This window comes from Aptenodytes patagonicus, chromosome Z (genome assembly GCF_965638725.1).
Source record: "Aptenodytes patagonicus chromosome Z, bAptPat1.pri.cur, whole genome shotgun sequence".
NCBI lineage: Eukaryota > Metazoa > Chordata > Aves > Sphenisciformes > Spheniscidae > Aptenodytes > Aptenodytes patagonicus.
This window is the reverse complement of record NC_134982.1, coordinates 9,689,617-9,712,509: the sequence shown is the minus strand read 5'-3', so window position 1 is coordinate 9,712,509 and position 22,893 is coordinate 9,689,617. Positions and strand designations below refer to the sequence as shown.

Here is a 22,893-nt window from a genome sequence, read left to right as displayed (position 1 = left end):
TCCCCTTTATGTCATTGCACACCTGATACCTCATTATGGGTAGGTTGGGGCAATCCAATAGATATAGAAAGACTTGAAGATTCTCTTGTGGGACAATCTGGAAGTTTCTGTTCAGAAGCCAGAAGCAGTGATGAATAGTTTTTGGCCATGCTTTTCAAACCAATACTTTACTTTCTATGGAGGCCACTGTGTGAAAACCAGCTAACAAAACTAAAAGGGAAATCAGCAGGAAAAAACCTCCTCATACACAGTAAGTCATTGGGAAAGAAAAAGAAAAGAGAAAATCTCTTAATATTTAGACCAGGAGGTTGTGAACTGGCACTGAACTATGCTGGGTACCAAGAGGAGAAAGGAAAGAATTATACAAGAACTTTTTAAGCTGGAAGATAACATACTGTTCCAGATCCAACCAGCTGTTACATCTGCAGTCCTTTCAGTGTCAATGTAAGACCTCTGTGTTTTCAACTACCCACAGTAGAGAGGGAGAAGATCAGCTGGCTTCTTTTGTCATCAACATCAATGGCAATGAAACATCTTCATATTATAGTGTAGCTGCTGATAAATTCCTGTGGGTCTGCCAGCAGAGCATTCACCATTAATGGTCTTCAGAAGAGTAGCCTGAACCCTGCAGATCCCTGTGAAGAGCCTTCTGCAGTCCCTCAGAAGAGTTACATTGAGTCTGTGAGATTTGAATCATATCATAGAGCGCCTAAATCCTGATATAATTCTGGCTTCTGGGGCTCCTGCCTGAAGACCCATCTGAACTCTTGATCCACTCTTGGGTGGGAGATGGGAAAATATGCTTGTGTTTTAATTAATGAAATACGAAGAGTAGAAATATTGCTGGAAAACACATTTATGAAAATGCCTGTGATTAGGAAAACTGAAGACCTGAGAAAAGCAGGATGATTATTGATAATTTGGACAGGGATCTTAGGTTGAAGGGGTAGGGTAAAAATATGAGTCACCCCTAAAAATGTGGCTCTTGCAGACTGCTAAAATCAAGAAGCAAAAAATTCTTCCCTCATAAACATTTTTAAAAGCCTGATAACACAATAATCCTTCTGGAGCCTGTTCAGCCATGTCAGGAGATGCACAATGAGCAGGGTAAATACATTACAATTTCTGGAAACCCTTCTAAAGAAGGATTTTAAAGGGTAATTAGGGACCTATCTTTAGAACAATCATATAATTTCACCTTTAAATGGTCAGAACACAATCAGATTTGTAGGTCATGTTGCCAAAACCTGTTGCCTGTGAAGTAGTCAAAGATAGCAGCTGCTCTTAGACGTTAGATGCACCTCCTCCCTTTTATAACAATAAGAATGCCTGGCTAAATATCAAGGGGACTGAAGCTCAGCTGGTAAAATGGCCATAGTCCCACTGTCCCTAGGTTTTCCATGGTTTACATCACTGAGGATCTCTAATGAGATGTGCCCTGGCCTGCAAGGAAGGCCAACAGCATCCTGAGCTCTATTAACAAGAACACAGCCAGTCAATTAGGGACGTGATTACCCTGCTCTACTCAGCACTCATTATACCACACCTGGACATCTAGTTTTGGGCACCCCCTCCCCCCAACATAGGAAAGACAGTGACAAAGTGGAGTGAGTTCAGCATATGGACATCAAGATGGACAAGGGCTGGAACACTTGCCCTGTGAAAGCAAGAAGACATAGATAGTCTCTTCACAGCGGTTCATGGTGGGAGAATGAGAGACAAGGGGCATAAATTGAAACAAGAGAGTTCCAGACTGGATGTGAGGAAGAGCTTTTTCACCCTGAAGGCCAGCAAACATTGGAGCAGGTTGCCCAAATTCAAACCACTTGTTCAGTGGTTTTCATTGTTTTTAATAATTTGCAGACATATTTGCTGTTGCAGAAATATATATATAAATACATATATAATGTACACACCTATACATATGTGATTTATTGCAGATCATGACTGGTGAGAGTGGAGATGAGGTTGACTTTGGTTGGGGATTTGAAATAGATGAAACTAGGAATGGTTAAGAAAGGTATACCTATTTTTATGGGGATCTGCAAGTTGTAACCCTGATGACAACCTTTGAAGATGTCAATATATGCTATTTGAAGATGTTAATCTCACCTGGGGATATTTTTTTCATTTTAGTTTGCTTACTTGAAAAGGGAAGATATCACATGCACCAATTCATTAAAACAATGATAAGGTTGCAAAATGAAACACTCGAGTTAGAAATGCAAGAAATTATGTTACCTATAAAATTTTAATTCTGTATTGTTTTGTATATGCATTAAGGCATTGCTTCTAACCACACATTTCTGTATGTTTTTTCATGGCATCCTTGTTTTAATTACTGTACAGAATGAATAACATAACAGGGTGAGGAAAATGGCAATGTATCAGACTCATTATTGCAAGTGTTGGAATGTAGACAGTAAATAAGGCAGGGAAAGGATGGTTTTGTAATTCTACAACCAAATGCTGCCTTGGAGAACTGGAAGTTCCCTATTTCTGCCATGACATCCCAGTTATGCTGGGTAAATCATATATCACAAAATTCCTTAATAAGATCTCCTAGGCTACTTTTTTACTTGTAAATAAAATAGAGGAGGCTCTGAGTGCAACTGGCACATCATGTCTTGTATCTACATGACTAAACTCTCTTACCCCTCAAAAAAGGGTGGCCTTGTCTATACTGCTGTCTAGGGACAGTCCCTGGCCCTTGTCACCGCTGAGCCATGCCCAAGCAATGCACAGCCTTGAGTTAATTGTCATGGCCCAGCTAGAGCCAATGGTATACAAACATTAAAAAGATATGGATAGTTATGGCACAGTGTTTGAGCTGATATGCAAGGCCTCTTCAGTTTGCCAGTGAAGATGAAGCTTTACTGTGTGTTCCTCTTTTCTTGGTGCTCGGTGGGTGACCTGAGATTTCACTGGCAGAAAGGCTGCTGCCTGTACCTGCATGTGAAGCGAATATAAACGTAGCATGCCCTGCATTCTGCTAAATACTTTGAGAAAACAAGCAAACAGACTGGTCAGGCTCATGGCATCTCAGATTAGGCATCCAAGACTAATAAATAGTTTTGAATATCTTTCTATGCCTCATCATCCTTTTGGTGAAATGAGGACACCATGAGCACTGTGAAAATGCTCATGAACCTCTCAAATGCTCTGCTGGGAAGGGCCTTGGGAAAACAGATGAGGAAATAATAATAAATTCATATTCATAGCAGGGTTTGAATATTGTGCGGGAAGGAAGGCCTGAGGCCAAGCACAGAGCTGTGAGGATCTATTGAACAGCTGCTCAGTAACTAGTTAGCTGACAGACTTCAAAATGCTGAAGAGCAATCCTGTGCAGTGAATGAGGCAGGATGGACGGATATAAAGAAGTTGAAGATAGATATATGGGGGGGACCGATGGATGGTGGGATGGATTGATAGAGACTCGTCCATTCTACAGCTCGAATTCGCCTTGCATGAGAGAGATCTTGGGAAAACAAACATAAAGACAGATGTAATAGGTAGCCAAAATGCTGTCGTAGGTCTGCAGTCTCACAAGAGGGGGATGTGGTAAGTCTTGGCTCTGCAGATCCATCACCTTGAGTTCAGAAATGGGCCTGCCCGTTGGAGGGGTCATTAATTCTGACTTCTGAATGGAAACTTCTGGACTGAATGAAAGTAACACTAGAGACCCTCCTCTGGCATTTCTACACAGGGGGGTGTTCACATATGAAACTAATATCCTTGGAGCACATGTAGGACCAGTCGTATACGATTCGAGTTCATCTACTCTATCTAATGTCAAAGGGTTTTTAGGGGAGGTGGATAGCACGGTGTGCAGGCACACGACAGCCCAGTCAGGTTCTTTTCCTGGGTCCCAATGCTGATGGATTGATTTGAAGCCCAGAGCATTAAGTTTTTAATCTCCTTAAAAACTCTTTTTGTTTTTTCTCTTTTCTTTCTTCTAGCATTAACTCTTAACATCGGCCATTTCTACTAGTCACATAAATGGCCGTTCCCCCTTTGAAGGTCATTAAATGAGTAGCCACAAAGACCCTGCAGTAATGAGTTCCTCCATCTAATTACACTATGAGTAAAAACATTTAAAATGATTGTGTAAGTGTGTGTGTGTGAGTAGGTATGTACAAACATATCCATAGCTTTCAAACATACTCTGGATGGACTGTGTCTATCACTTGTGTGGAGAGATGGATAGAATAGTGATAGACACATGGACAGACAGATAAATAGAAGATAGATTCTGCTAACATATTCTTGTCTAATAAACTGTTAAGCTACAAAAGAAAGCAGAAGTCCCTGTGTACAATGTATAGATTTTCTTTAATGTGAGTTATTGGGAAAAGACAGAGCTGTCCCTTTAACTGGAGAGCTGCAAACAGCTGTTCCTTATGCATACATGCTTGCTTGGTCTGAAAGTTTTGGTAAGTCAGTGCATAACTGACAGTTAGATTTATCTCCCCAATAAGCAATCAACATTATAATAAAGGAAAAATGCTTTCAGTGCACCTTTGAGAGTGCATCAGAAATTAATCTAAACATCAAATTAATTATAGTTTGTAAATGAATAGTGGCTCACAGCCCTAATACTTCTCCCGCTCCTTCTCCTCCCCCTAAAGCCTCCCCCAGCCAACTGCAATGGCTGGAGGTGCTGTGCAGTGAGTTTCTCTTTCTCCTTCTCTTTCTTACTCACACAACTCTTTCCTAATCAGATGGAGAGGAGTCCCGTCCTTAGTCTGCAGACCTGAAGTCTCAGAGCCTGGCTGCTTTGGAGTATAACAGAGAGTAGCTAGCAAATAATAAACTTTTGTGCCTCCTTCCCCTTTCTTTGGGAGCCCTAAGCACCCCTCTAACAGTGCCCTCCTCCCCTTGGCTTACTTTCCAACTAAGCTGGACATCTCATGAATCTCTCCTTGGCTGTCTGTCTGTGCCAGGTCCTTCAGAGTGGAGAGGACCACAACAAAGTAGTGCTGATCTGAACCGAAACATCCCAGGGGTCAGGCATGCTTAATGCATCTGGAAAATCATCCCCATATTGTCTCAACTCAGGCACTCAAATTAGCAGCTTCTTTCATTACACTCTGAGCTTCGGTCTGTAGCCCATAGCTATGTGGGAATGACAATCTGATACTGTCCAGGGACCTGAAACAAAATTTATTGCCTCTAGGTCATGCAAAGTAAAGGACATAGCGTAATTCCATGGGCTACAGGGAGAAAGGCTTGGGTAGAGATTTTTCTTAGGAAATTTGAAATCAGGTTAAAAGTAAAAAGAAAAAAAACCCAAGTTTAATCATAGTACTGGTAACAGCAGCAAGCAGAGCTCCAGCTCTCTCCCAAGTGCTTTCTAACAATTTCTCTATCCGGTGAGAATCTTTCTATTTACCAAAGGAAGAATCAGAAAAGAAATCCCCCCAAAATTAGAGCTGATAAATAACTCTCCTCATCCATGGATCCTAAAGCCCTGTGCAAAGGAGTCAATGTTCTGCTACAAGAGGGGGAACGCAAGGCACACAGCCAGGTTGACTCATGATCACCCAGATGGGGCAGGAACACAGGACTGGAATTTCTTACACTTACACCACCTTACTCCTGGACCTGCTCATTTCCCTGGATGAATTTAAGGAGAGCTGGGGTTTTTTTATTAAATGAGAAATTGCCAGGTTTGGCAGGGCGTGTTGGAGGCACATTGTGAGCAGGTGCTGAGCAATATTTTTCTGATGTACCTCAGGGTCTGTTGTTCCATTCCTATGTCTTATGGAGTGCTGCCAATGCACTTTAGACCTGATCTGCAATGCCCCTGGTCCCAGGGCCCTGCATAGCTTTGCCGATGTCTTAGTCTCTTGATGTTTCTTCTTTCTGTTTCAGCTTCCAGGTTGAAACGCTGTACACTGTCATGACCTGCCTGCTGCCTTGCATCTCCCATTCCACCTTTCTGCCACACACTGCAGTATTGAACTGCCACAGTATGTTTTTAATAACATGATACAAGCTTTACCCAACCCTCAGCCCTTCTCCTGAGCTTCACCCCCTCCTTTGTCCAGTCTTCATTGCTCACTGCTTTTCTCACCTTTAATATCTCTCCTTTGGCTCCCCTGTTTCTTTTCATAAGCTAGGAGCGAGAAGTTCAGTAGGGAATAGAAGTATTTAACAGTGAAGGTAATTAATGACTATGACCCTCATTAAATAGTGTTATCTTCTCTCTTTCAGTAACTTCAGAGAAGACTGTATGTTTTTCCAAATGGGGTGGCCCACTAGCAAATTTTGAGTGGACTCCCTGCAGGAATCTGGAATGAAACTCAATGTCTGTGTTGTACCAAAAGTCAGAGAAGATGTTTCCTTTAGGCCATATAAATCTATGGTCCTAAGAAGCCCTCACAGTTTGTAGCCAAACCTAGAGTGCTCCTTGCTACGTTTAATGTGGGACATTTCAAAAAGGGGTGGGACATCCCTACTGCCAGCGTGAAAGTCCACCTGGAATGCATAGAAAAGGAGAAAAAAACATCCAGCAGTTTTGGTTGCTCGCACGTGGGGTGTCAGACAATGTCGAGCTGAGTGGAGGGAAACCATGGTGTCTCTGTGGCCATAGGAGAGATTCTTCACAGCATCCTGGAGTCATTGTCCCATGGGGAGAAACTGAAGCTGTCAGACCAGCAGGTATGGGGAACAGGCACGTGCCAGGGAGACCCATGTTGTGGACAAAGGGGAGGCATGGAGCAGAACTGGCCTGACAGTGTCTGCTGCTCAATGAATGGTGTGCAAAGAGCCAGAAGATCCAGGTGCTCACTGCTCTCAGAAGGAGGTGACTGGAGGAATGAATTACCAAGTGCACCAGTAAAGCAGTTCCTCCAGCTTTAATTTATCTACATCTTATTTGACACCTTGGGGTAATCATTTGGCCTCTGCTGCTCCATCCATGTCCTTGTTTTTCTAATTTCTGTCATGTCTTCCTAATTAATATTGCCCAAACCTATCCTTTTCTCTCTTTTCTCCATTAAAACATTTTTCTAGAACATGTCTGTCTCTGTATTTCGTTAGTTTAAAATCTTCAAATGCCTTCTTAAAATGTGTCTTGTGTGACAACAGTGAGTGCTCCTGAAATTAAGGCTGTATTGTAGCATCACCCTATGACAGAGGAGAGTTAACCATGTGTGGGCAGCATGAAGAACAGCTCTTCTCACATTGACTACTTGCCTTAGCAGCCTTAATAGTGTCATTTTACTGGAATTTTCTTTTTGCCTTGTACACAAAACGGTTACATTTAAATTATCTGCATAACTGAGAGGGGAATTATCACCAGAACCATTATAACCAGTACATAGATATTTTGCATGTCCTCTGACATTTAGGATACCTACACACAGAAGACCTTACACACATGCAGTGGGAAGGTGAGACACCCAGTGCAGTCTCTGCCTTGCACAGAGACAAGATATAGCTCCAGGGTCCTGCAGAAGTTGACCTTCAGGCTGTGACACACTGTACTCATGTGCAAGACATCGCAGATCAGCCTGTTGTGAGAATAGGAGTCACTGTCTTCAAGGAGCGTCTGATTAAGTGTAATTTTTCCCTGAGTGAGACAATGATTCCTGCTGTGGCCCTGCCATTTCACTGGGAATGAACAGCATGGCGCAGTGAGGAGAAACATGCTGGCTGTTAATGAAGTGCATGGGAAGAGGCTACAGGTATCAGCTGGGCATTGAGTGAAGGATGAGCGAGAGAGGAGAGAGAAGGACAGAACGGTGAAGACCTGTGAAGGTAAACTCAATAAGTTTGAATGCAAGAGGGTGGACAAGGCAGCACCTGAGGAGAAACCCAAGGAGATGCTGATATAGTCGGTGTCATGGAGGCTCAGGCCATGGGGATAGGCAGGATGTTGGTGAGTAGGAGGGATAAGTGCGGTCTGCACTTGGACATATTACAGCTGTATAAGGATAGGGGGAAAAATAAAAGCCAGAGGTTTGAAAAATTGCAAGAGAAAAGAAAGGATTTGAGTCTAGCCTGGATATGTGCAGCAGAAGGAAAGTCTAGGGCAAAGAAGCCTCCCAATTTAAACGACTTTTTTGAGTGAGAAGTCAGGGTTGTTTCTCAGGCAGTCTTACACACTACAGCAAACAGTCCTGCTATGGAAAACAATAGACATATTTTGAGCACTTTAACATTCTATACATGAGACTCATGTTTGCCGTACCATGCATTCCTTGCTGCTCCTTGTCAGCCAGGAGGCAGTGGCCTCTGAATTGGGAAAGTTGAAGACTTCATGACCGCGTGGTTTCTTCATCACGTGCAGGTGCTAAAGGTTCTCTGCAGGGTTGTGGACTCCAGAAACCAGGAGCAAGCTTGTGGCTCATCTCGCTTTCTTCCTAACACTCCTATGGCTGCCTCTACACTATCTTGCCAGTAGTGGCCAAAGGAGATAGATAACTTTCTGCTGGAAATGCAGGGGAGAATTTAGAGCCAAACAGACTAGAATAAAAGTCCTATTTTGAGATACTGCTCTACTGACTCACTCGCTTTGGGCCAGCTGCTTACAGGTAGTTCAACAGTGAGACAAGAGCAGTGAATGAAGTATTTTTTGTTCCCGTGAAAAAAAACTGTGGTGACATTTTCTCCATAGAATTTTTTAAGTTTGTCTAAAGCAGGACTTCTTGACAATTTCTTGACAACCTGGGGCTAGACTCTGTAACAGCAATTTACTTGGGATCTGCATAGCAGATACATTTAGAAGGTCATATAATGGTGGAATATCTTTCTGGGGCCAGACAGAATTGTCCCCCCAGGCTACCAGTTGGAGAGCTTTAGCTGGGTTAAAAAAAGGCGAAACAGAATGCAAATGCTATGCTATTACTTGTTGAGTTTTGGGAAATGTTTAAGCAGAAAAAGAAAGAGTTTTCTTACTTTCAAAATTAACAAAATCCCTTTTTTTTCCTTTAGGAAAAAGTAATTTATTGGTTTTTTAAAACTGACTTTCTGAAGAAAAAATGATAATCACCACCAGCTTCAGTGGACTTAGCAAAACGAATGAAAGGCCTGATTTTCTGTAATACCCTCCACATTTTTACATTGCTCTAAAGTTGAAGGTCAGAAGGGTGGAAGGTTTTGAAGAGCAGTGTGACATACTTGTGATAATTAGCTACCTGTACTTCTGCGATTTTTATCCTTCTGGAGGTGATGCCCGTGGCAGCATAGTCAACATGTTTGTCTGAGACCAACAGTCATAGCAGGCACTCAGCTCTATCGGAAAGTAAGTTAAAGCCAGAGAAATCTGGGGCTTGACAGCTGGGACCCAAAACCGACTGGACTTGGATATTTGTGTCTCAGAAGTTAATATAAGGTGACTGAGATCCACTAGCAATCTCTAATTACTGCTTTTGCTTGCCTGTACGCTTGAGTCTACACATCTAAAGGGCACCATCCTGCTTTCAGGCTGGAATATCCCACCATTAGTTTTGGAAGTTACTTTGTCAAACAAGCTGATGTTTAGGTTCTCCCAGTAAGACTCAATGTTAAGAAAAATTTCTGCTAAGGTCCCTCAATCCCTGCTCCGCTCTCAGCTGTGACCTTACAGTACCTTGGAAGCAGCAATAAAGCCAGCCTCACAACCCTGCCCTACAAGCTAGGTATGTGTTGCTGTCCTGCTTAAGCCTTGTAGCCAGAGAGCCTTTGAGCTAAGAGGAGATAAGATGAATACCTGTCCAGAAGATACACTCCCTTACCTGACTTGGCTCACACCTCATTTCTCCATTTACCTTTGTTCTTCCTACTTGTCAGTATGTGGAGAATCAGGCTCAGTAGTCCCCTAAATATTTATGATAAGAATTGCTATTTCATTGCCAAAAGTCCATTTCTAACCTGTGGGTATCCCTGGAGCATTAGTCTGCAATGTCACCTAGAGCTGTGCTGGTCTGCTCATCTTGTTACGAGCTTTTATATGGTTAAAGCTCTGAAAAGCAGGTGGGCTCTGGAGAGAATGGGGCTAATTCATAAATTCTCATTTGAATTTCCCAACTGCCTCTTCACACCAAACTCTTTGTCCTTTATTCCTCCAGAGCTTGAGAGTGCAGCAACCCAATGACTACTTGTGAAGGGGAACGCTGCGTCCGCTCACATCAGGGGCAGGGCTCCTTCAATCAAAGGGGAAAATAGCCTGTCCAGACCCTCTGTGAATGGGCAGGAGGAACTGTGCATAGAAAAGGGCCATGAAACTCTTGGAAGTACTGCCTGACATGCACCATAGCTAGCAAGGGATGAGGTAAGAATTTTGGGAGGTGGGCTGTCCAGGAGGGGAAAGGGGAAGGCAGCATGGAAGGGAAGCATAGTGTGGAGACTGAGAGTGGCTTTAAAATCAAATGAAACTCCAATAAGTCTTAACTCTGGAAGTTTGCCTGAGAGACAGAGTCCAGATCAGCTGCAAGTAAGGGAAAAGAAAAGGAATAGTTTGTCCCATTACACTTCTCGGGGAAGGTCTGCAAAGAGCACAGGATGGTGGACAACCAGAAATTGCACATCCCAGTGGTAGGCACATGGGTGGGGGAGATCCCCTGTCCACCAGACGGGATGGGATCAAATGCGTCAGGGTCCCCATGCTGCCACAGTGCCAGAAGGGACCCTTCACAGCAACACCTTTGCAAACAGTGGGATCCCACTGAGACACCATGCACATATCACCGCATGTTGGCTGGCTGAGCCCTCCCATTGTGGGTGCAGTTCAGAGTGTCCCTAGCTGGTGGCTCACAGGCAGCTGAGGCTGTGATCTTTCCACGCTCCAACTGGTGGGGTTGAGACAGCAGCAAGGCCAGAGCTGTGTGAGCACGGTGCAGCTTTCAAACCCAGCGTCTTAGCATGGTCTGTCAGCTGAGGCACAGGGTTAGCTTGCTCTATCTGTATCTGCTGTGGTGCTGGCTTGGGTCCAGCAGGCTCAGAGCACAGCTGCTTGGTCCACCGAGCAGCCATCCCCCTGGAAGACCAGGCTTTCAGCTGATGTTCAGCCCTTGTCCCCTTGCAGTCTAATGCATCACAGCTGCTGGAGAGCTGCCCCCACAGCTCTGTCTTCCCTTCAACCCCATGACCTATTTTTCCCTTTCCTTAGGTACCGAAATTCCCCTTCTGCCACATTCTCCTGCTGCTGACCCTGTCAGCATTTCACCTACCCGTCCCAGCCACCTCTATTTTGGTCCAGGTGCTTTAGTCTTTTCTGTACCCTCACCACCTCCCCTTCCAAGGGGGGGATATTTTCCACCCCACCACTAGCAGCTGCAGCACCCTGCTGCTGGTGAGATGCCAAACCTTCACCTCTAAGCAGCGCACACGACTCTGAGCATGAGACAATTAGGAGAGAAAGAGGGAAGGGGGAAAGTATCGACAGGAGTAAATTGAGAGAAATCATAAAGCTTAAGCAGAAAGAAAGCAGTTTGAAAGGTAAAGTATTCAGAGAAAGCCCTTTCCTGGATGAATCTAATTGTTTTGTTATCTTTACCCACCAAAGCATTTACTTTGGTTTGTCGCCCGATCCACAAACACTTTCGAGGAGATGACATTACCGAAAGGCAGGAACATCTGCATCAGCTCAGCATCCCCAAACTCCTGGGGCAGATGGTAGATAAACAGGTTACAGCCCTCTGGTCCTATCAAGAGAAAAAGAAGACCCATGAATGGAGAGAAATAGGATATGAGAAAGCACATGGTGGAGATTTACTTTGACATCCCCTCTCTCTGACTGGTGAGTGGTCACCTCTAGGAAGCAGACTGTAGACTCTCAGAGGAACGGACAAAGCAGAAGACCAGGAACTCAGAAAGTCACCTAGAAGCTATGCTAACTTCATTAACTTTCCCAGGACAGACACCAGGATAAAATCTAGAGACAGAGGAATGCAGCAGCACATGTGGCCATGGAAAGACAGAATGGAGGAGTAAGAACAAAAAGAATGAAAGAATGCGGTTCATAGTTTTTCTTTGCTCCTCATAATCTCATTTAATCTGTAGAGTTTTGGGTGACCCACACTAACCCTTGCCTCTTCTCAGTGTCTGCATGCAGAAGTTTCATTATCCTTCTTGTGTCTGTGTGAAGACTGTGATAACAAGTAGAAAGATATGCGCAAACCCACAGGCTTATTTTGTTTTGTAGAATTTTACATTCAACCCCCCAGCTTGACTCAGCCTGAACACTCCCTCAAATCTGGACAGTTTGGCCATGTCTCCCATTCTAGAGGGTTCTGCAAGAGACATTACAGATGGATTTAAATTCAAATTACTAGACAAGAGGAATTGCCTTTTTTGCCTCAGTGCTGTAACATATAATCTTACAGACTTCAGAGGGTGCCTGGAAAAATATCCAGAGAGGAGTCTTTAGCTGGAATATGCAGTTTTGATAAAGTAGAGACCTTCAGAAAATGTTCTGTTGAAATTGTATTTTGGGACAGAAGAAGGAGAATCTGCCTCTGGTCAAATAGCCTAGAATGAAACTTTTCAATGTGACTTTTATTTTTAAGCATGCTGTACTTGAGCAAAAGTCAAAAGGAAACAGGTATGTCCAAGTGGTTGTGTTGAAAAAAATAAACCTTTAAACCCCTGCCAGTGTTCACTAGCAGCAACTGTATAGTTTGAGGAAGCAGGGATTGTTTTTCTCACCGTCTTATTTTCACAGGTACTTCCAGCTGCTGCTCAGCTCTGCACTGGCCTCGAAAGGTAACTCCAGCTCTGCTTTGCTCAGGGAGGTTGAGATGAAGGGGATACAGTGCGTGCTCCTTGCCACAAGTGTAAGAGGACAGAGGGAAGGAGGGTTTCCTCCTTCTCCCCAGCCCATGTGCCTACAACCCTGTGACCTGCCTCAGCCAACTTTCCCCTATTTACATCTGGGGCACAGTGTGGGGAAGGAAAGGGTTTTTTACCACTCTCATTTTCTTCATCAGGGCATAATTACAGTGTCATAACACAGCAAATTACAACTTTGCCTTTCCTGTTAGGGAGAGGAGTTTGCCTAGATGCTCCCATCTTTTATTAGCCATTACTCATCCCCCCGGCTGGCAGGAAAAGTACGGCAAAGTCAGGATTCTGACAGATGCCCATTTAAAGCTCATTAAAATTCCTGGGCCTCAGCGTGATTGAAGTCACAGGCTCTCCACATTTCCTTTTGGATTAATGGAAAACGAAGCCCTAATGAATATTTGCTAAGCACAATTTTCCCCACTAATTTGCTAAAAGGACTGTCACGAAGGAACAGCTGATCCTTTGCATCTTGTGAATTTCCTGGAGGTCATGAGGATGGTAACAGGGTTTCTACCAAATGGGAGGAATAGTGGTACAGTGGGATAATTAAATAATTAGGCACCTAGTCATCTGTTTAGCTAAATTACTTTTGAACCTCAGTGGCCCACAATCAGGCACCCCTATTTCATGCCAAGCTTTTCTATCTTCCCCCCACCTCCCGTCTGCCTCTTCCTTAGTCTCCTCACTGAGCAGCTATCCCTTCTCCAGTCCTTGCTGCAGTTCATTTCCACACAATGTGGAGTTATTGGCATGATAAACTAGATATGAAACAGTCTGAAAGTGTTAAACAAACACCGACCTCCTTAGGTGTCTGTTAGAATTGAGAAAATTCTGCCCAGCAGAAGACCACAGTCCAGAATAGCAGGGAAAAAATCATTCCTTCATCTCAACGTGCCCCAAAGCACTTTTGCTGTGGGATTTGAGATCCATGTTATAATAGAATGGGTAAAATCTTGGCTTTGCTGCAATTAGTGGCAAAATTCCCACTGACATCACCAGAGCCAGCAGTTTTCTCTGTAAAACTGGCAAATTCTTTCAAAAATGCCAGCTGCATTTCCTGGGGTCTTGGATGTGTTGTACATGAGTAGGGATTCTGCCTGCATGAGTTGAGAAACACCTACTAAGGCATAAGGCAGACCAGGAGGCACGCAACTTCATCTACACCGTGTTTAGAGGTTGTGCTCAAGGAGATAACAACCCTTAGCTCACCTTGAAGTCAGCTTTGCCTCACACTGCTCAGAGACCAAGGGGAAGACACCAAGGAGGATGTGAAAAAGCAGAGACCATCCTCAAAGCCCAGTTCAGCTCTGAAATGTGGCTGGGAAACCCATGCTGCGGCTTCCCATACCAGCTCAGACATTGAAGGCCAAACTCTGTTCGCAACTACAGAGGGTTTTTGCTTACTTCCAATGCTAAAAACTCCAGCTGCTACTGAGAAACAACCTGGGGTACTTTAATTTGTTTTACCATCCTCACATATCAAAATTCTGCCATTAGAATTTATCAAGCAATTTCTTGTTAAATCCATCTATCCGTAAGTTACCTGTCACAGTTTTCCTTGGTAAAGAATTGACAAAACAAGCTTTCTCTGCCTCAGCCCTTCTACCTTGTTGTGGTGTTTTTTGCCTGACTCAAGTTAATCTGGGCACTCCATGGAAGACTATGTATTTATGTGTATGGCCTCCTCTTCTTATATACGTGTATATTTTTAAGAAACCAATGGTATGAGTTGTTCAGCTCAGAATGCTATGAAGAGCTAAGTTAGATTTCAGTGCACACATGCAATGAGTTTTAAAGGACTTGGTCAGGATCACTGGAGCAAGAGGAAGATCACAGCTGGTATGGCAAAACCTTAGTGAAGACTCCAATTATCTTGTTGGAGAGAAAGGTCTTTTTTTGGACTGAATTAATGGATTATCAGAGATCAGTATACTTGGCAGTTCAAGGATGAATACAATACTAAAATTATTTACCACACACTTTACTTCGGTTTTCAAAAGAGCTGTAAGTCAGCCTGAAATCTAACCCTCATGACACATTATGAGAAGAGAATCAAGGTTCATTTCTACCCTGACATCTACCATGGCTCTTGGTTTTATGGCTTTAAGTTATAGATATTTCTGTTCATTAATACACAAGAAGCACATAGCCTTGATTTGGACAAAACAGAAAGAAAAGTTTTAAGGAACGCACAGTTTATGAATGGTATGTAAATTACAGGCAAACCATACTGGATAATGGAAAAACCTGTGACTGAGGATACAGGAGCATGTGCTAGAGAACTCTGTGTTGGGTCCATGTTGATTTGGCTTGGTTGGACCTGAGCTGCTCAGCCATTGCTCTGCCCATGCTCCTCACCCTCCAGCTCATTGTTAGTTCTTTAGCGTGGGGACAGCAGCAGGCCCAACCTATCCCTGGGTGTCCACTATCAACATGAGTAAACTCCACATACCTGAGCTGACATCAGCTATCATTACATCCCCAATACCGTGAGTCAGTGTCAAAAGGAAAGGCTATGACTAGACTGCTCTTCCAACAGTAATTAAAAATGGGCTGTCCCGTAAGGTTGTGTGAAGTTAGCCTGCGGCCCTTTGGTCAGCTGCACACTTCACCTCCACAGCAAATACTCAGAGGCTGGAATTTCATTGCCTCTTCTGTATCTGCTTGCTATTCAGTCTCCAGCATGTTTGAGCACAGGGCAGATGAGAGTCACAAGCCAGCACCACTTTATTTTGATATCTAAGTGTACTTCTGAGTTTCAGAAACTACATCAAAATGAGTAATACCATACAAATGTAAAATTACCCCCAAGTTTTGCCTGGTTGACATGGCCTGAATCAAGACTTCATCAAGCTTTTGGATCTGTTCCACCCTACGCACCCCGTCAGCTGCCAGCAGCCTCAGCGCTCATGTGGAAGTAATGACTAATCTCTACAGGAACGTTGCAGCGGCCAAGCTGCTCTGGGCTTGTTATCCAACCAGGATCTGGGAGCGGAGAGTTAACATTGTTATTAACAATGTGATCATCGATGTTATTGTTGTGGTAGGGCTGGTTCATTAATGAATCAATGTTTGTGCACATCCTTGCAAACATAAAGTACTCTTCTCAGCACCGAGCATTATTATTAGAGTTCCCTCTTGCTGTGTTTTCCCGTTAAAGGTTAGAGATGCTTAAAGGTCTTGACCCTCTGCTAAAAAGGAGTGTCATGCTTTAGAGTTCTTCCCTCTAGCAAACAGCAGAGAAAGCCACAGCATCTAAACACTGCAGGAAAGTGGAGGACACTGGGAACAGCAACCTGCATCGGATTGGTGGTTCATCGCATATATCTGGCCCCCAACCATCCTCAATACCAGCTGCTTACTGGAAGGAGTGAGAAGTTATGAGATAACTTGTCTGCTGGGTGACACTTACCCTCAACTCACAGAGACACAACGTGCCTTGCAAGAACAGGGGTCTTTGGGCAGTGGGTCTTCAAAGTGTGCACAACAGCTATCCCTTGCTTCTGATGGTTCCTGGCACAATGCTATGCTGAGCAATGATCTGCTCGCCATTTTGTCCTGTGCTTAATCTAGCCCCAGTAAGTAATAAAAAGCAAAGTCCTTCAGCATGGGGGAAACATCTCTGTAATGATACGTTAGGTCTGTGCATCTGTTCTCACAGCAGGGACGTGTACTAGGGCTAATCAGGAGCTGGAAGTTGTGTTCCCCAGGAAATTCTGACATCGGAAAAAAATTAATTCCAAATTAGATCGAAGTGCCGACATTTCTAATTTTCTTGCAAAATGAGATTTCTCTCCCAAAGTAGTTCTAGGCCATCAGAATGTTTTAGTTTGATAGTGTAATCTTGATTCATTTCATTCTGACTGTTACACTATATTAAAATATTAAATGTCATTATATATATATAATAACACGTATAACACAGGATATATCTGAATTAGTGATCTAATAGAAGATAAAAGTTGAAATGTAATTATTTAAAATGAGGGTCCTATGCTAAGCTAAAGCCCCTGACTTAAATGCCTCACTTAGGCAAGCAGTCTCCTCTTCTAGTCAAAAGGTAGCAGTGGATTCCCTGGAGGATGGTTGGGACTACCTGAGTGGGTTACCTGTGAGTATCCCACTGCTCCCCACTGACTGTAAAGAGAACATCACATGGCACAGTTGCCTCCCAAAACATTTAGATGCAATAATGAGAGATTCACATCTCCTTACTTTTCATGTCTCCAGAGCAGCCATCCTGTCCTGCAGACTAGACAACCCAGGCTCCTCTCATAGTCAATGTAAAGAAATAGGTACTTTTACTATATGATTAATCTCATCCTGATATAGAGATTGTGCTCTAAAAGGGCTGATTTCTGTGTCCAGAGTATCAGTGGAGTCTAAAAGGACTAGACCAGCTCCTCTAAATAGCAGGTCCTTGTTCTCTAAATAGCAAGTGTCTGAAATCATGTTACTGGCTTCTAATGAAGGGCCCCCAGTGCTTTGTGACCTATTAAACTCTTTATTCCAATGCAATTGCATTTTTATCTGCATTCTCGTTGCTTGTCTCTAACATGGACCCCCCTGGACGTTACTGCCTGCATTGCTAGCAGGTCTTTCCATGGCCCATGCACATCAGCATGCTCCCTTTCCTGGAGACTGAAGAGCTCTCAGCAGCGACTCCCCATGGGGTTGCTCCCACATATTACTGCTAGTGCCAATGACGCCGTGCCACATACGGAAGTTGAGAAAAGACTCGGTGGACCAGGGATTCAAAGCAATTAGGCATTTAATGGATATTCTTTAGGTGTGTGAGGAAAGGAACCAATGTGGTGGGGATGGCGTGCTGGGGCCAGAAGGGAGGACAGCCCATTTACTCACCTTCTCTCTGTTGCTGTGGGATCATAGGAGGTGGCTGTGGGAACGCTTGGCTAATCTGGCCATAAGCAGCAGGATAAGCAGCTATAGAGGAGAGAAAGGGAGAGAAGAAAGAGGGACAGATTTCAGTGCTGGGAAGCAAGGAGTTTTCACTCCAAACCATCATACACAGCTAGAGGTGGGCTTTGCCCCTGCATTTTGGCCTTGGGAAGGGCCATCTCATGCAGCCTGAGATGTGGCAGAAGCACCACAGTTGTGCTCCAGGCAGTGCCACATGGCCCTGAGCACCCACCCTCCCTTCAGCTTCATCAGCAGTAACACCGGGGACAGCCACGCGGTGTAAATGGAGGTCTCCACTGAGATGTCTCCCAGCAGAGGTGCATGACCATCCCAGATGGCACCACAAACACATTCATTCACGAGCTCAGTGCATTGATGCCTATGCTGACAGATACACGCAGAGCGCATGCACACATTTCCCTGTGTAATCTCTCTTGCACCCTGACTAATTCACATGTTCATAAAAACAGTTCACATGTGTTTTCTCCCTTACTCTAACCTTCATATGACCACATACTGTGTAGGCACAGTTACACATACACTGTTGGATACATATTTTCTTTCATGTCTGTAGAGAACTCCTCTCTCTCACACAAACACAGTGGAAACAGTGTGCAGCAATTAAACAATTTTCCCCACCTCAGCTCCCCCACCAAGCAGACAAGGGGAACCATTCAGTACCACAGATGGTAGATGATGTGCCTTGCTGCTAAAAATACAGAGTACGGGTCGCCTGCAAGCCCAGAGAGAGGGGGATAGGGGCCATGTGTGTGCAGAGGGGTTAATTAACAGCTCAAAGGGTTGAGCTGCTTCCCATCTATCAAACCTCACAAGCAATAAATGACAATAACTAAAACACCAGCAAATGAAGCCCTACTCGGAGAATTAAATTAAGTTTCCAGATACAGTGCTGACATGAGATAATAGCCATTCCTCAGCGGGAACCCATGATTGCTCCAGTTACCACAGGAAATAATGACTTTGGGGTGGTAGCTTCCTCGCAACATCGGCCATGGACACCTCGCGAGGGGAGGCTGAACACGGTGGGGTCGTGGTCTGCACCAGGTCACTTTGGCTGGTGGTAGTCCATCAACTGCAAAGGAGCTGCTCAGCGTACAGGGCAATGTGAGTGGAGGCTGACCCATTGGGAGCCATGGAGAAAGCTGCTGGGAGGCCAGGAGTATGTCTGTGTAGCTCCTAAGCAAGCCTCAAACTAACTAGCTGAGGTACAGCCAGTGTAGACATACCATACCCTGCCAGGCCTTACAGGGTCTGGTTGCTCATCTCCCCTCCTCGCTGCAGCACTCAGGAGACCTGCTATAGAAAGTGGCCCCCAAATCAGTGGCCTGATTTTGCACTTGTGCACTGTGCTAAACAGACCGGGCCTGGTCCTGCCAATGAAGCTATACCAAGGTACAGGTCAGCGGGAGCCTTTCCCTGGGGAAAGGGAAGAGGTTGCCTCCTTAGGGAGAGAAGACCCTGGGCTTTACATTTGTTTTCACAAGAAGTGCAAATTTAATCTGAGAGTCTGTGGCCCCCAGCTCGCCCCTATATCAGCAATCACCTCCCTTCCCCCAGCCCCCTCAGATGTGTCCAGAGATTAAAGGCTTTAGAGAAGAGAAATGTTTATTGGGAGAAAGTGTTAATACTAACGACCTGCGTACTGCTGCACTCCAGCGTAGGCTTGCTGCAAGGGGTCTGCTGCAGTGGGGCTCTGTGCTGTGGAGACACAAGAGAGAGAAGGAATTAAGGGGTTAAAACATGAGAGGCACATTCTTTGTCTTCCCTCATCAGTATGTGGTGTGGGACAGACAGACCCAGGGGCTGAAGGTCCCAGAAGAGGAGCAGCTCGCTCACCTTACGGACAGGAATGCACAGAGCCCCCCATGATGGCCAGGAGGGCTCTGTCCCCCAGCTGTCACACTGTGAGACTTTGGAGCAGAGGGCAAACAAACCTCTCCCTTCCTTTCCCAAGCTTAAATTATGGAGCCCACCTCTGATGATGAGAATTTTTGGCATTGCAGTAATCAACCCCAAAGAGCCCTCATCTTAAGCCAGGACTGACACTGTGCTAGGCACTGTGCAAACTCAGATCTCCGTGACAGCTACAGTCACATGAAACTTTCAATCAGAGCAGAAAACAACAGGGGCATAGTAGGAGGAAGGAGAAGAGAACAAAGCAGTGGCTCCTGCCATCCCGACATCACTTCGAAGGACCGTGTTGCTGCCAGGCAGCCCCCTGTGCAAGAGGAGATGCTGCTTGGAGGGGAGGGGGACACCACTTGTCTGCTCCAGGGAGAATGCTGTGAATTTCTGCGTAAGGCATGCAGTCCCTTGCTGGCTTCAAAGTGCATTTTCTCTCTTTACAAGTGTGCATTCCTCCTCCCTAAACCTGTTTATTTTTGTGAAACTTTGAAGTCTAGCTCAAATACAACCAAAGCTAGTTAAGATTTTTTTTTCCTTTTCCCCTTTGGTTGATAGGGAAAGAAAAAAAGAGAGAGAGAGAAACGTGTTGGATAAGCTCTTTCTTTATGTGCAGCAATAAAATATTTAAAGCAAAGCTTGGCTGAACCTCCAGTCCAAATGTCACCTTGGCCCTAATATTTCACTTCTTGTTAAGAGTTTAATTTGTATTTATTGGTGCTGCACAGTTCTACATTTACGCAGTCCCTCTGGCTTTGTACTTGTAGGATGATGCCTTAGGGAGCTGCCACTTTCCTCCCTCCCTCCCACCTTCTTCCTTCTTACAAGCACAGAGGTGTGGCTGGAGGCAGGAGCTTGGAGGCTGCAAAAGGTGTGGGCCTCTTAGAAGGAAATCTAGTGCCATTGACCTACCCAAGGAGAGACACTGCCTGTATGCTGAAGTGTGGGGGAGATTGGCAAATGTGAGTGTTACGGACCCAAGGAACATGGACAAAGTGTTTTCTTACAGATGCAAATACCAGCTTGAACCTTAACTTCAAAGATCACCATTGATCATGATGGCAGCTTGCAAGGTCTTGAACTTATCTCCCAAAATACAAGGAGGAATGGTGAGAAAACCAAACCTTGAGGGGACAAACCCAATTAGCTGGCTAAGGCTTGGAGGCTCCTGTTCATTATGAGCATTACTAGATCACAAGGACTTTGAGGATGGGATAGTCACAGGAAGAAATAAGTGGGATTGCACTCTTAAGTTGGAAGTTGTTTGGTTGATTTCCTAGCTGTCTTTTGGCAGGTCCCTCAATATGTGTGTATGTGAAATTGGAAAGCACTGCCCTACTCTAAGTATTTGCATCCCTTGAAAAGGGGTGTGAGGAGAACACATTAAAACCTGTGGGAGATCAGTGGAAGGCATAGTAGAGATGCAAATTTTTAGAGTAGATTCTCCAGGAAACTGGAGGAAATGCTTGGAAAATATAAAAACTGTTTCCACTTATTCCTGCCTTCTTGAAGACGGAAGCAACTAAAGTCTATTCTTTTTAACCTTTGCTCAAAACTGTTTTCCTCTAAAAACAGAATGTTCAGCATATTGCTCCAGAAGAAAACTGAACATCTATAAAAGGTTGAGTGATACACTAGTTCCCGCACCCCTTTGGGAGAATGGATCAGAATAACTTGGACCCCTCAAAATGAACGAGTCCTGTCAGGTAGAAAATATCTCTTGAGGAAGGTGAGGGGACATGAGGTAAAGGGAGCAAACCTTTTTAAGGCAACTATGGTTTTGCAGTCTGCAGTAAAGGAGATGATCTACTATGTCTGCCCCAAAGGCAACTGCCCTTCCTTGGTTGCACTCATCTGTTTATAGAGCTAGAAGAAATTGTCTCTGCTGCTCAGGAGATACATTCACAGCATTTCCTTCCTCTCCAGCTGAGGCTGGACTTGGGCATGCTCGTTCTCTCTCTGACATGCTGACAATTAGCAATGACTGCGTCTTCATTGGTATGGCAGAAGTCATTGAGCAGTACCTGTCTGACTGTGGTCCTTTCCTTTATTGCTTGCCTTAGCTGGGCACGTGTGGGAACTACCCGCTCTCCCTGCTATAGCTGAGTATATGTCCTGAACAGGACCACACAGCTTACTGCTGAGCTGCTCTCCTCACTCGATCTGTGGATATCTTGCCTGCCTTTGGAGCCATACTCTGCCCACCATAACCAAGCCATTCAGCTTAGGAAATACACACTGAAAATCATGGTTTGCCTTTAAGATTGAATATTAAAACTGGGCAAATGCTTTATTCAAAGGGTTTGGAACAACAGGTCTTTAAATGCATCTTTTTTCCCTCCTACACAAAGCTTTTAGAGTTCATTATTTTCCTGAGTCTTTACGACTTGTCAGCAAGGGTAGTATCTAACCAGGTGTTTCTTTTTCAGGAGGCTGCCTTGTGCCCCAGATCACGCAGGTATTTTCCTCCTGGCACAAAGCACATGCAAGACAGTGGAAAGACTTTCCCCTGGATTTCAGTCAGCTTTGCTTCAAGCTGGGAATTGCTCCAAGCTGGGAATCACTTACTCATAGGTAAAGAAGATGCAAGGCGGCTGGTCTAACACACTGACCTAACCATCCCTGGATGCTCTTGAAAAGGAGTGAGTTGAAAGCATCCCTGGGCTGTAGGACTAGACAGCATGGGGAGACAGCAAGCCCTGCTTGGGGCTCTATGTTTTATTTGTAGTCTTATACTCTACCTTTGCTGTTTTGGAAAAGCAGTGGTGGTGAGTCACCACCTGCAGGAATTTAACTTGGCAGCTCTTAAAAACAAAAGTGATGACTTTAGCTCACTGGAGAACTCCTCTTCCTTACCTTGAAGAGTGTGGTTTAGTCAGCAAATGAAGATGTGACTCCAGTACAGTGGATGTGTCCATGCTGGCCAACACAGCCTATGAAGATGCAGGGACACAGACTCCAGGGCTGGCTGGGTACCCCGGCACGAAGCCAAGGTAGCTTGGGCAGCCATGAGCATATCTTCATGCTCTTGCTCACTCTGCCAGATGAATTAAACCTAGCAAAGGGCATAACTGCCTGCACTCACAGCTGTAGTGCGGACGAAGCCAACGGCTGGTATAAATCCAGAAATCTCAAGACACAGATTAGACATTTGAGGAAGTTGTGGCCATTCTGTGTTCAGTAAAGTGACAGCCCTCCTACATTCTAATGACCCATGAGGATTTCAGCAAGGGCTCAGATGTATGAGGGGCTCATGATCCAGAGCCAACCTGCCCCAGG

The 22,893-nt window shown here is 44.6% G+C and overlaps 1 protein-coding gene across 14 annotated transcripts in view; it reads right to left on the bottom strand.

The window, feature by feature from the left end:
• Nucleotides 1–22,893, bottom strand: part of LOC143172364 (CUGBP Elav-like family member 4) — a 719,169-nt gene that overhangs the window by 38,130 nt on the left and 658,146 nt on the right. For 5 of the 14 annotated variants that reach the window (XR_012997334.1, XR_012997335.1, XM_076361730.1 and 2 more), the window contains exons 9-11: nucleotides 19,345–19,410; nucleotides 17,635–17,715; nucleotides 11,487–11,630 (exon numbers count right to left, since the gene is read on the bottom strand). Coding sequence is in view for 12 of the 14 variants with exons in the window: in XM_076361730.1 (XP_076217845.1) it covers nucleotides 11,487–11,630; nucleotides 17,635–17,715; nucleotides 19,345–19,410 (291 nt within the window). In the remaining 2 variants the exon portion in view is untranslated. The remainder of the gene's footprint in view (nucleotides 1–11,486; nucleotides 11,631–17,634; nucleotides 17,716–19,344; nucleotides 19,411–22,893) is intronic. The other 9 variants (XM_076361722.1, XM_076361724.1, XM_076361719.1 and 6 more) reach the window with 5 other exon arrangements.